Source organism: Solanum pennellii, chromosome 2 (genome assembly GCF_001406875.1).
Source record: "Solanum pennellii chromosome 2, SPENNV200".
Taxonomy (NCBI): Eukaryota; Viridiplantae; Streptophyta; class Magnoliopsida; order Solanales; family Solanaceae; genus Solanum; species Solanum pennellii.
Window position 1 is genome coordinate 47,453,113 of NC_028638.1, and position 15,117 is coordinate 47,468,229.

The 15,117-nt window shown below is 30.0% G+C and overlaps 1 protein-coding gene across 1 annotated transcript; it reads right to left on the minus strand.

The window, feature by feature from the left end:
• Positions 1-3,022: 3,022 nt before the first annotated feature.
• Positions 3,023-7,181, minus strand: LOC107008957 (vesicle-associated protein 4-2). Its single transcript, XM_015208182.2, has 7 exons — positions 6,752-7,181; positions 4,661-4,731; positions 4,412-4,493; positions 4,154-4,272; positions 3,656-3,733; positions 3,386-3,505; positions 3,023-3,301 (listed from the first exon to the last, which is right to left on the minus strand). Exons 1-7 carry the CDS (start codon positions 7,020-7,022, stop codon positions 3,239-3,241), a joined length of 804 nt encoding a protein of 267 aa, XP_015063668.1. The 5' UTR covers positions 7,023-7,181; the 3' UTR covers positions 3,023-3,238.
• Between the last annotated feature and the right edge of the window lie 7,936 nt (positions 7,182-15,117).

Here is a 15,117-nt window from a genome sequence, read left to right on the forward strand (position 1 = left end):
CCCACTACCCCCCACCCCCTATCACCACTACCCAAAAAAAATTTGTTTTTAAAAAATATTTTCAATTTCATAAATTCTTTTGTATTCTGGTAAAAATAAAAGATGTTCCTCAAAAATATTTTTCATTCATAAATCAAACACTAAAAATCATTTCCGGAAAATATTTTCTACTTACCAACCAAACATGAGAAAATAAGTCCAAAATCTACTTGTTTTCCATGAAAAAACATTTTTCTAGAAAAACATTTTCCATGAAAAACATTTCCTTCGTACCAAACACACCCTTAATTAGAAAGTTTCTTTTCTTCTTGTTGGGATCATAGTTTTCATCTTTAACCTTTGTTTGATTCTCTTGTTACAATTCACCCCACTGCCGTTTGCCGCCTTTTCTTTTGTTTTTGTAACTGAGAATTTTATTTACACATACTTTATTTGTTTTTATTCTTGAACTCCTCACATATATAATAAGCAGCATTACTTGTTATGAAAATCACATAAATTAAATAACTATACATTAGAAGAAAAAAAAGGTAACTAAGCTAATTGAGATACAAAGATGGCCAAGCCAAATAATAGAGTTTTGTCATTCATATTGATTCTTTCACTTCTTCTCTCTATCACTTTGGTTGAAAGCAAATTTACTATTCATGGTAAGAATTGAAATTCCTACCCAATTTTTATCTCCATGGTCCTTTATTCACAAAAATTGTATCACATGTATATTGTTGTAAATTGTAGTAATAGTTTTCTATTACTATCCCTATTTATTTTTACTTGTCTATGGATATTCTGAATATGTGCAACTTTACGGACAAGTGATATTTGACTAATTTTATCTTACAATCAACACATATATATCTGATAATTCGACTATTCGAGATTTCTTAGTTATCAACTCCTTCATTATTGACTTTGTTTCAAAATTTTGAAACAGAGGGTTCGAGTTTGAGTCCGAGTCCAAGTCCGCAAAGTGAAATAGAATGTTCGAAGGTGGTGAATGTGAAGGATGGAGACACATGCTTCGACGTTTCTCACACATTTGGTTTGGGCAGTGATGAGTTCAATGCTATTAATCCAAACCTCAACTGTACTGCTCTTTTTGTAGGCCAATGGCTTTGTGTTGATGGTACCTTGTTTTAAAATTATCACACCGATTAAAAAAAAATGGATATTGAATTAAGCTTATCTCTAAAGTAAAATGAAGTTACTATGGTTGGTTTAATTTGTTGTATCCATTATGTTATGAACTTTTCCTATTGTTGGAATTAATTCTCAAGTGGCACTAAATTTGCTCTTGTTATTATTAAATTGGACTTTCATTTCTTGTTGTAAAAAATAAGTATACATTACATTTATTTCACATATATACATATAGTTCTCGAGCCGAAAACAATAGGTTCAAATGAACCTAGATTCACCTTTTGTTTTGCAAAATCGTAGATGACCATTACAAAATCAGAGGCTGAATCTGCTTTGAAGCTCGATCAATGAACTATTACGCACTCTCGAGCTGCTAGCTATGTGTCCAGCAATTAAGAAACATGACTTGTTGAAGAGACTCATCCACATGTTTCCCTGTTTCTTCACTCTGCAGATTATTACTACTTCCAATTGGTAATCTTGGATTTTCGATTTGACTAAGTGGTCGAAACTTAGATGTATACTTAGAAGAATGATCAATTTGTCCTTCAACCATAGCTACACTAGCTGCCATACAAACTCTACTTAGATAAATACTACTCATATTCTTAATTTTCCTCTGTTTTGCTATACTTATTTTTTTTCTGGGTAGATAAGATTTGTGCACGGATGCAGTTTATATATGAATTTAAGGGGTTGTATCCGTTGGCGTAGAGCAGTGGTTTTGGGTACAATATAAAACTCATAAAATAAATGGTGACCATAGTTTCGAGAATTTCTAGTGGCTGAATTATGTAACGTTTTTGTCAGCACTGTACTTGGTGCATGATTATTTTCTAAGTTATTTATGCCGGGGGAATGTATCAGCAATTTTGTCTTTTACAATACCATGAAATGATAAAAAAATTATATTTACCTTCTATGTTATATTAAATCATATTACTTATAATGATTAGATTAAGAACATGTTTGGCTCAGCTTAAAAGCTGGTCAAATTGACTTTAAAAAGCTGGTTTTTGACTTATTTAGCTGTTTGGCAATACTCAAAATAACTTATTTTAAGTAATAAAAAAACTTATTTTAAGCCAAAAGTTAAAAGCTGGGGTAGGGGTTCTTTTTTTTTTTAGCTTATAAGCTGTTTTAAGTTGACCATATTTTTACTTTTTTGCGCTTAATATTTTTATACAATCTCCAAATTATCCACATAACTCTAACATCTATATCTTCCATTTTTCCCTTTTCACGTTTGACATAGCTGCTGAACTTCTTCCTGTACTTCCAATTTGAAGTGAAGAAATATGTGAATGATAGCAAAATATAATTATTTATGGCTGTAAAATATAAATTAATTAACTTTTATTATGTTAACAGCTTTTAAGAGTATTTCAGACAGTTTGATTTAAAAAGCTATTTATCAGCACTTATTTGCCAAACACATCAACAACTTTTTTTTTAATTTCAGCACTTTTATCCAAACGCATAACTGCTTATTTTAAAAATAAGTTTCAGCACTTTCAAAAGTGCTTTTTTAAAGCTGCTTTTATTAAGCCCATCCAAACGGACCCTAAATAGAATTTAGTGATAAAACAATGTATTATATGTAATTATTCTTATCTATCCTAGTTTGGGTGGACGAAGTAATTATTTGATACCCTGCTGCGACTCTTATACATTGGATAAACCTAATTTAGTGTTTTAACCCATTTTTATCATTTTGGTATCTGTTTCTTGTTTTGCTTCTGTTTCCCCGTTCAATTTTTATTTTAAATTATTAGATGATGACTTTGACAGAGAAAATATTCTTAATTTTATGAATATTCAAAACTGTATAGTTAAATTTTGGATACATACACTGATTAAAGAAGTAAATCATAAAGGTCCCTTCAACTGAAAATCTCTCATTACTTAAAAGGAATGACATTATATACAGCTTTGAGGCTATACCAAGTAACTGTGATTGGGACATTGAAATTCTCTCTTGTGAATGTTCACTAATGTGTTTAGTGACATAATATCTCTTAGAACAACCAATTACACACAACAATAAGGCTGGTATCTTTTCCAGCCAAAGCTAAGATGTCGAAACAATACCTGCAAGTTATACAGATTCCACACCGCCTTCAACTTGCTGCCGAGCTAGGTACCTCTCTCTTCTTTCCTTCTATAAAGCACAAAGGAGAAGAAACATGAAAGCGTCAGGAAAAGGAATTTTAAGATTCTAATTGTAAGTTGAAATGATAGTTACCCATTCATCTATGACAAGCCCTTCACCAATAATCTTTGGACCTGTATCTTCCACAGGCTTCTTGCGTTCCTCAAGAGCAGCGTCTGCCTCCGCCAGCTGGCGCTTCAGTTTTTCCAAAGTCTTCACAAGACAAAATGAACAAAAACTTGTTAGATGATCTTTTCTCTGCCTTATAGCCCCGTATATAAAGGATGCTCTTTCATAATCTGAAGTGAAAAACCAACGAAAATTGGCATCATGATATGGATGTTCACTATAACGTATACTTACTGGACTAGGACGTTCCACATCGAGAAAGATAACCCGCAGAATTTGCTCTACAGCTACTTGATCCTTTTGCTCTTCAAACTAAGAACATAGAGGCGATGATTAGAGATAATTTGAACAGGTTTCTCCTAAAGCTATGCAGTTTTCAACATAATTACAAATGCATCTTTCAGCATGGATGAAAACATCTTTGCTGTAATGACTATGCAGTTTATCACAGAGCCAATTTTGGTGGTATAATTCACCACATCATCATTGAAAACGAAAACCTACTGAGGGAGAACCCGATTTTCTTTGACAAAAATCAGAAGTATGCCTTCGCCATTAAAAAGTGATAATTGAAGCCCCCAGCCCACCAAACCCCCAGAAAGAAACAATTGACCTAATGTAATAAGAGTATGGAACAAACTCAAAACCAGCTTCTTTTATCACGGAAACTGGAAGTGCTGAAGGACATGCTAAATGGAAAGGAACTTCCTTGCAAAGAAATAAGCTACTAACCAGCTCAGGTACATAGTCCATCGGTCCTTTCACCTTGAGGCTCATGATCTTGAACTTTACTCTGCTCTTCTGGTCCATTGGTTTTTCATTATTTTCTGGATGCTCTACAAACTTGAATACTATGACATTGACACAAAATCAGAATGAAATACTTGCACATTGTAATTATTCAATTGCAACATGACAATTGTATCTTGCATAAAATGGTGTTCACAAGAAGAATGTGAAAGGAAATAGACCAAGAGTGATGAATATTACCGGTTGCAATGATGCTCTCACCGGGGGCGAGAATTGCTCCGGGAGGACGCATGAAACAGCTTTTGGGTGCAGTTGTTTGGAACTAAATGCAGAACAGGCAAACATCACCAACCATGTAAAAACAACAACGCATATAAAATAAATATATCAAGATTTATTCTCAAAATAGTTTCTAGCTAAAAATTATAAAGACGGCTAGGGGAGAATGAAGTGACCGTGTATGGAGAAGAGACAAGAAATCATGAGTACCTTGAAAGCTACGTGAGACTTGCTAGAGTTTTTTATCTTGATAGCACTTCGAACTTGCTTACCAGGTTCATCTAGCAAATCGAAAGAGGCATCAAATAAAATGAGAAACGTGTTCAATAACAACGAAAAAAGGGGAACTTTAATTATTAAGAACCAGAGACTTCCAGGAAAAAACATAAAATGTTGATCTTTTGGAAGTCAGTAATGCACATCTATATCTATGACAGCCAACAACAGGTGATATTCTAGCATAACTACAGTAGAGAATAATTGAAAAAAGGTAAAACTCAGAAGCAGTCCCTTACAAGCACAAGTATAAAGAAGTTCATACAATCTTGTTGATCACTAGAGAACGCATTTGCAAAATATCCAGATGCATAAACTACACTAACCACCAACTTGTAAAGCCATGGGATCAGATACGAAGAGTTCAAAAACCTCCAACCAAAACCCCAATGAGCTTTCTCAAGAAAAATACTGTATTCAACATGTCAGATTCCTGAAACCAGGCTACATCAAGAGAAGAGTATACTGATATGTAACACAAACTACCAAAATGGATTCAACTATTTAGGAGACAACTAGAGTAGGTTAGTTATTCCAATCACACTTCTAGGATCTGGTATATACTCCTGTCCGAGATAGGCAACATGCTTTGACAGAAGAGGTTCTAGAAATTTGTTTACGCTATCTTAGGTGTACATAACTATATCAAACACATGTGCAATCAAATTAACATACTTTACAAATGCACAATCATTCATCACATGATTTAGAGGACTAGCTTTACATTTTATAATCACTAATCTAATTTCACAAGAATCGCATGATGCTTTTTTGATATATTGCAGGAGTCGAACAATATAAAAGTAAAAAGACTTTCACATAAGTGAAGGAAAGAGACACCACCTAGTGTTGCATAACACCCGCTGCATGAGACTCATTAATTAAAGATGATATATTGAATTATTTTCTGCACAGTGGGTTTGGGAATTCGACCTCTCTGATATATACACGAGCAGGCGGAGGATCCTAACATATAAAGAAAAGGCTTATGACAAGTGATCAATGAAAATCTTCAGTTATAATCCCTCTTTTTCAATTTATGTCATACTCCCTCCGTTTCAAAAAGGATGACCTAGTTTGACTTGGAACGGAGTTTAAGAAAAGAAATAAGACTTTTTGATCTTATGGTTCTATCAAATGTACCAAAATACCCTTTAATCTTGTGGTCTTAAACATGCCACGTGGAATGTTAAAGTTAAAGTATTGCCGAAAAAAGAAAAGGGATCATTCTTTTTGGAACAGACTAAAAAGGAAAAAGGCTCATTCTTTTTTAAACGGAGGGAGTAGTTTTTTTTATAGTCTGTCTCATAAAAAACACGATCACTTTCTATTTTTATAGTTACTCTACAATTCCTACATCCCACATGGCATGGTTAAAACTGCCAGAATGAATTATGCACATCTTCAGTTTAAGTTAGATTCAAAAGTCTCTCATACTTTCTTAATTTCTTGTCTAATCAAATTAAGACATATAAAATGAAAGAAGAATCATTCTATTGATATTCACTGCAACAAATTTCAAGTGTTATCCTCCATACAAACGCACGAGGGATAAAATATAGCATGTCTCTGATTAAGCTTTAATTGAGAGGTCATCATAACACACAACGGTCTGTACCAAAAATAAAAGGATCTGGTTGGCTGGCCTTTCCCATACTAAACTACTGAATAGAAACTTGACCAAAAATTGATAACACTTTATTGCAAGACGGCATGATCTAAAATAAGCATTATCATATAATGCATCATTAAGGCCTTACCTAAACAATTATTAACCAATCAATGATGAACGACTAAGTTATACTACCTTCATTTCATATTACTTGGCTTTATATAGTTATTTAATACTAAGGCAACATTGAAAAGAAGTAATAAATTTGTTAAAATGGACAAGTAAAATGAAATGGACGAGCTGTTAATTCCACCAATTAAAGCTAGTTTTAAGTTCCACAAACACTAATTTCAACCGAATGTCAATGAGATTTGCAGATAATCCAAAAATAAGGAGAGAGAATAGAGTCTTACAAGGAAAATAAAGCTTATTGGAAGGATCAAGTTTCAACCGACGGCGTGCAGGAAGCAAAGACCTGGCTACTGAAGAAACGGAGCTGGAACTGTTGCTACGAGGAACCGATCCATCATCCAGAGAAGTATTTCCGAGAGATTGATGCTGCTGACTGCGGTAATGAAGAGTATTATGCGAAGACGAACGCGAAGTCGTCGTTGACTGTGTGTTTCGAAAAGGGAGCTTAAACAGTCCCCAAACTTTACCGTCCTTCTCGTCGGCGATCGCCATCAGATACCGGAAACCAAGGAACTTTCGCCGGTAATTCGGAGATTTCAGAACGACGTCGTGCAGTCTCCTTTATTGACAGCTTGTTGACAACACTTTTTGGAACAGCAGGGAGTTGAATTTTGGAAATGCAATGGGCAAAGTTGAGAAAGTTTGTGGGGGTTCTTACTTTTATACCGTTTAGTTTTTTAAACAAATAAAATATTAGAGCGAAGTATTGAAAATATTTGATATAAATTATTTGTCTTCCTAGAATTATTGAAAGTTGTAAAAATGTTTTCTTCCTGCTAACTAATCTGACAAACGATATATCAAGTTGTTTCAAACTCTAATGGATTATATGACTCTTAATAAAAGAATTGAATTTGAATAATAATTTTTAAATTTATCAGATTTCATTAATATATTTCGCTTATACAGTCATGATACAAAATTGAAAATGTATATAAATTCAATTAGTCAAATAAAGAAACATTTTAATGTTATCATTGGTTTATAGATAAAACTAACAGTAATTCGCTTCATGTTTATAAATATTTAATTTTTATATATAGCTGTATTTAGAAGTGGTGGAATTTAACTTATACACCACGCGGCATTTTAGTTTTTTTAATTTTTTGGTTATGCATTTTAGTCTACTATTTATAGTGTTGAAAAAGGAGTACTATTTAATTTAAAACTTAATCATAATTAATGATAAAAAGTTTATACAAAATGATTCGTATCTTATAGAGTACTTATTGTTATTGGGTGGATATGAGAGAGAAAAAAAAATATTCATTCCAAATTAAATTTTATTAAAATTTCTAGGTATGATTTTTTTAAGGAGTGCTAATACAAACAGCTTTTATCTGTAAATCTGCATAAATCAGACTTTAAAGCAAATATTAACGGATGAAAAAAAAAGGAACTAATTAAGAAAAGAATTGATACTTCGTTTGGAAATAATGGACTAGTTTTAAATTGGTAGCTGTTGATTAAACATGAAATTAATAAAATAAAATGGGGAGAGGTGGGTACAGAAAATAGTTGATAGATCATAACCATAGTAGCTAAGATATATGACATGAATATCTGTAATATTTTGACTTAAAATTATATTTTGCAGTTTATGGATATTCCATATAAATGTGTTGTTTCACTAAATAAGACAATAAAACGTGAAGTGTCTTAGTATAAGAGATTGAAATATTTTTTTAGTTTCTATAGTTTATAATCCGGCCAAATTTATCAACAATATTTTATACCAGTCCCACCACAATATTATAATGTACTTTTAAAACTATATTTTGAGTTTTAACTTTTTCTTTATTTTTTTAAAAAAATATTTGTTAGAAATAATTAATGTGGATCGGTCAAAGTAATTAAAAACCTAATCAATCCAACTAATTGAGCGAAACTTCTTTGACTAACACATAATAACGTCCACTTAAACAAAAAAATTATTTTCTCGTACTTCGAAGTCAAACTTTTCATGCTTAAGACTTTGTTAATAAAATGGGACCAGTGGTCCATGTTTAATTAAAAAAAATCATGCTAATTTTTTCATAATATATAATTTAATCACGAGAGGGCATGGGCCCAAAAATCTGGATAAAAAATTTTTGGAGGTTGAGGATTAAAATAGAAAGAGGATAGATAGTCAAACATATTGCTTAATTTTTTTAAATCTGTATTATAATTATTTATTTTATCACTATTTCTATTTTTGATTTTTATTATCGCTTAAACATTATTTTAATATTATACTATTTGATGTTACTGCACTTTCTTACCTACTAAATTTGAGACTTGAGCTTCGGAAATAATATCTTTTATCTTTAGAATTCACAACATACAAATAAAATTATATATATTTTTAAAGCTCCTAAGCATTTATAAAATTACATTAAGGGGGCGTCTGATAGACTATATTAAAAGAAATAATCCATGTATTAGATGTGGTATAATTTACTACTGTGTTTGGTAGGAATGTGAGCCTATGTATAACTAATCTATGGATTAGCTAATACATCCTACATGGTATTATGTGATGTATTACTAATACCTTCCATTTGGAGGTATTAACTCTAATACCATGGGACTATTATAGGTAAAGACAAAAATACCCCTCAAATCCTTTTAATATTTTATTTATTTTTTTGATTTTATGTTTTATATTTATACTAATAAAGTTATTTAAATAAATTAGCTTACAAATTTTATTATTTAGATATAATTTTTTGTTTCTAAAATATGAATTACTCAATCTATTTATTATTAATATAAAATATTATAATCCTACTAATATGTTAATGTTGATGTATGAATTTAAGAACAATTCATAAGTAAAATATTGTCTCTTAATGAAAGTTCATTAAACATTACACAAGTAGTCTAAAACAAGAGTGTGTATATATATATTCACACACACATCTCGAGTATAAAAATAGTTTAATTTATTTTTCTATATTTATTTTATATTTTTATTTTATTTTATGGTAAAGAGTTTTTTAAAATTTATTGATACAAAATAAAGTTTAATAAATTTTCTCTATAATCATTATAGTTGTGTGACCTTTTGAATTATTAACTCTAATTTATTAAGATGACAATTATTTACTCTCAAATAATTTGAGTGAGAAAATAGTGAACATGACACTAAAAATTTTATTCTCCTAACTAGTTAAAAATGTTATAAAAAAATAATATTCTCCGTTAATTATCTACTTTGACTCAATTACATGAAATACAAAATCTCATAATAACTCTAGGGTATAATTGAAAAGTTTTTTTAAAAAATTTTTTTTTAAACCACACACAAAATTAGATAAGAAACAATGAATCAAACACTTGATAAAAATAATCCCTGCATTACTAATCTCTGCATTGCTAATCCCTACATTATTCATTTTTGTAACAAACGATCCTAAATATATTGTCGTTGATTTACCATATTCAGTTAACCAGAAGGGGCCATAATTTTAATTTTGAATTTCAATATGCTCACGCGGATGCTGACTCACGTGGCATAGACACTTCTCCCGCCAATCATGTCCTAAAGAACAAAAGACGTTTTCTATTTTCTACCCTACAACATGATTTTTAAATTAATCAATAATAATAATAATAATAATAATAATAATAATAATAGTAAAAGAAATGATAGAAAAGTATTTGGTGATACTAAAAAACCTTTATCATTTGTTTATTTTCTTTAAATGTGTCGAGCACTCCACTAAGGCACTAACTAGAAAATTAGTAATAGTAGATCTAGCAAAAAACAAATAACTTATTATTTTTCTAAAACATTAAATATTATTAAAAAAAATCAGTTAGCCAATATGACTACTAATTTATATTTTCTCTCTTTCTAAACTTTTTACATTTTCTGTTTTTTCAAGATTCTAAGTTTAAGTTAAAAGTTTTCTTTGTTAAGTGGACATCACTATTAGTTATTCATCCTCGGTAGTGGATTAAGTAAATGCAATTTGATTAGTGGATTAGGTTTCATAAATTCAAATTAAGTTGACTAATTCCATATTTCCATTAGTGGAAATGTAATTAATTCAGTCCAAGAAGGAAAAATAATGTCAAATATTCAAATTTTCTGCTGCTTAGACCAGCACAAATGCGTGTTTAATTTTTGTTTAAACTATTTCTACATGTGTTTCTTTCATATTTTTTTTTCAATGATCATTAATCCAAATCCAATTATGACTTATTCTCTTCAGTAATTTTAGGATTGGATCTGACCGTTGGAACTTTTTGTCAAGATTAATGAAGAATGTGGACAAGTTACCTGAAAATGATTTTCGTTTTAAATATTCCCTTAGTCCCCAAACTAATGGCCTAATCTTAAATATTTTAGGTTTGGCAAACATAAAAATTATGTTTGCTATGGTTATTAATATGTATATTTCTGCATACATATACAAAAGAATTAATTGTATAATGTATTTTGGTATACAAATACAAAAGAATCAATTGTATAATATGTGTTTTATACAAATCAAGAAAGAGGGATAGATAAATAAAGCTAGGCAGGGAAAAATCTATATTTGTATAATTATAAGTGTATATGACGAAAATATATGTATTTGTATTTTTATATACAATTTTCTCTCGTTTTATACAAACACAAACACAACTTATACATTTGTGTTTGTATAAAGTGAGAGAGGCGAGCGAGATTCTATAGGGAGAGAGAAAAGATATGTATATATACAGTTTCGTCTCGCATTATACAAACAGAAACACATTTATACATTTATGTTTGTATAAAGTGAGAGAGGCAAGGGAGAGACTGTCCAGTGAGAAATCGAGAATGGCAAACGATAAACTCAGGAAGAGAGACAAATGAAAACTGTTTGCTACGTATTATAATTAAATTAAATTGTGATTATGATATAATTTAAATAAATAATTTATTATTTTATACAATTTTTCCAATAATCAATGTTGATGTTAATAATTGTGGTTTGTGGCCTCGGTGGCCAATTAATGTTCACAATTTGGGCTTATCTGATCTTTTTATTAAAGCAATTTATCTGTATTTGTCAAAGCTTTATAATCTTCATGCTTGTATGAATATAATACTCGTGTCATAAGTTGTTCGAATGAAATTTGAGATGTGACAAAAGTAATAGAATTACTTTTTAACCCATGAAAACACTGTTTAAAAGAAAATTCACAAAAACAAAATTGAAAATATCGTTCCTCAACGAGACGGAGATAAAATTGGGCTAGTGGTTGGTCCAGCACACCATGCTACACACAAGGCCCAAATCTTATGATCCATCCCATCTTTTATATATATATATATATTCCAGACTTATTTAAATTATAAATTTAAATTTTTCCTTATTTAAGAAAAAGATTGATTCCTAACAAAATCTCACTCTTAATCAAATTAAGATATTTAATTAAATTAATTAAAAGGAGGAAATAATTACATTTCTTCCCAAAAACTACTTCCAGTCTTCCACCTCTTCCGGTAAGAAATTTTACCAAACATCTATACGAGAAACTTATATATATATATATATATATATCTTCAAATAAAATAAAAAGTAAAAAAGTTGGATTGTAAACCTAATGTTTTTTTTTAATATAGAATATGGTGTATGCTTACCATGAAAAAGATAAGATACAAAATAAAATAGTATTATTTTTATTAGAAATAAGCAAAGATAAAAATAGAAAAAATTAAAATAATGATGTGATCATATTAAAATCAATCTATTCCTATAATGATTATTATCTTTACCCTAGTTATATTTTTTTAATTTTTTAATTTCTCGCCTGACATATGGTACTCCAAATTAGAAATCAATTAATTTGAATTCGCGCTACATAATTAGAATTTTCTTCTCAAATTCGATACCTTTTAATTAAAAAAATAATACTTCATCTACAGTGCCATATTCAATTCTTCGTGCATAAACGTAAATTTAAATATAGGATAAAATAAAAAGTTTAATAAATATTTTACTTAAAACTAATGAAATAACACAAATCAATAGCTAACAACAATCGAAAAGCTGTAATAGTTCTAGTTCAAACTATCAAATATACATGCAGTAGCCAGTCTAAAAAACTCACTGGTCTTTCCTTATATATATATACAATAAAAAAACCTAGACTCAGATGAGTGTGTATATACATATATCACATTTTGTACATAAGACTCATTTAGTTGAGTCACAGCAGAGGCACTGATGAGATTAAGGACCCCAGCAGGTCAAGAACATGACAGTCCTAAAAGACTCTTCCGCCTGTTTAATCTTCTTAGCCTTTGCTGCTTTGATCAGAGCATTGGTATCAACACCACCACAGAATTTCCATGTCTGCCTCGACGATGATCCAGCACCAGCACCAGCACCAGCACCACAAGACGAGTCCTTAAGAGTCTTGATTCCACCGTCACCTCGTCTTGTTGCTTGATGATCCTTTACCCCTTGATGAATCACCCTCATCACACCTTGATGCACTCTACTGATCATGTAAACAACTATTTTTTTTTTTTGGGTCAAAGACGATTCTGTTTTGTAAAATTTCCAAGTGTAATGGAATGATATATATAAAGGAACTCATGCGTTGCGTTGACTAATGAAAACAACCGGCTATTACATGTTGTGATTCTCCAATCAAACCGGAGATTGGTTGTGTTTGGTTCCGCCTATCACCGACATGTGTCGGTTATACATTAAGATTTAGATTTGAACAAATCTAATTGCTGACGTAGCGTTTGGGAAAGGTAAATCAATGTTGATATAACTAATTGGAAAAAAAAAATGATGGATAATGATGCTAATAAAATGAATAGGATATTTGTCAAACAGGGTGGGGCCTACATTAATGAATTTTGTAAATCAAAGTATTACCATTGATAAGATAAAATATAGTGACGTGGAATCGCATACTTATCTTACAGCAAAAATACTTGGAGATATTTCTCTTCGTATTAGTACTACTATCTTCTACGAGGTGTACTAGAACCTTCTACACACAGAATAAAAGAAAGAAAACTTAAAAACGTCTTTCCAAGTTACTAAATCAAAGATTAAACCAGTCTTATTATAAGCGTAGTATATATTTTTATAAAAAAATTATAATTTTTTTAAAAAATAGATGCTATCCTCTTCATAATAATTTGTTCATTTTTTAAAATTGACATATCTATTAAAAAAGCAATAATTTAACATATATATTGCATGTGTTATTATCCATCTTAGAGTAAATAACACACGTGACAGATATGTTTAATAATGTGTTTAGATTAACTCTATTTTGACAGTTATAATAGTAATAATATGGATTCCGTCCATCTTTAATAACGATGTTTGATTAGAAAATAGAAACAAATAAATTTGAGGGCAATTGGAAATCGTATAAATAGATATGTTAATATATGTATTGCACCATAGGTTAGAAAAAACAGAAAAACATATTAAATAAAAAGTTTCGATCCTTCTTAACATCACCTTTCTTTAAAGAGAAACTTCTACATATAGCTATTTAAAAGTAGCTTATTCTATAACTATTGTTTGATAATTACAATTTGTAACTACATGTATATTGAGAGAGAGGCCAACGAGACTGAGAGAGAGAAGATAGGCAAGCGAAAGAGGGCAAAGTGTGGAAAAAAGGTGAATCGTATATGTATATCGTATATATAATTATATATTATACATACGAATTTGTATATATGACAAGTGAGATTGGAAGAGGCAGGAGAGAGGCGAGCGAGAGAGGACAAAGAGTGCAAAAGAGGTGAATTGTATATGCGTATACTGGTTAGATAATTGGCATTATACATATTTATTTGTATATTATGTCGAATTATACATATACAAAAGTTGTTAATTATACAAACTCGAAGTCAGCCCACGTAATTAATGCATAATATTAGTCGCAAGTGGTAAGTATACCAAACTATACCTATGATGAATAATTAAGTAATATAAGTTTGCTTAACGGTGTAATTTTTCTCATTCGATATTCAGAGGCCACATTGAAGCCCTCAAACTAAATAGGAAAAATTACATAAATTAATACATTTTAAAAAATAATTACTGATTTTAGCGATACTTTTTGTTTATTACCATTTATAGCAATGCTTTGTCAAATTTGTAATATGTATTAAAAGTGAATTATGTATGCAATATATATGAATTATAATTGTTTTTTGAAATATATTATGTTTGTTTGGTAAAAAAATTGTCACATTGTATTATAAGTGTATTAAAATGTCTGATAAATATATTATTCATTATTAAAATTTGTATTATATGTGAATAATAAATTGTTCTTTGTAATATGTATTAAACTTGTATTATAAATGAATTAAAAGTGATCAAGTGAGGTAAAAATATTATTGCTATAAATGGTAAATATTTTTTTATTATAGTACATTTATGTAAGTTTCCCTAAATACGCATCACGTACTCTATTCGGGGGATGACGCTCCCAACTAAATTTTTTCATATCTATGAATCAAATTTAAAATTTGTAATTCAGAGTGAAACAGTCTCATTAGTACACTAAAATCTATATTGATGTTGGCAATTGATTAAAATAGAAAATTCAGAAAAAGTAAGATTTTAAATCAAGACTT

Bases quoted from the DNA above. Each gene is read 5' to 3' on its own strand.
- LOC107008957 (XM_015208182.2), bottom strand. From the start codon at position 7,022: ATGGCGATCGCCGACGAGAAGGACGGTAAAGTTTGGGGACTGTTTAAG. The intron at 4,273-4,411 runs GTAATATTCATC...TCAATGTCATAG, and splicing joins TGAGAGCATCATTGCAACCG to TATTCAAGTTTGTAGAGCAT. The intron at 3,734-4,153 runs GTTAGTAGCTTA...CTATGTTCTTAG, and splicing joins TGGACTATGTACCTGAGCTG to TTTGAAGAGCAAAAGGATCA.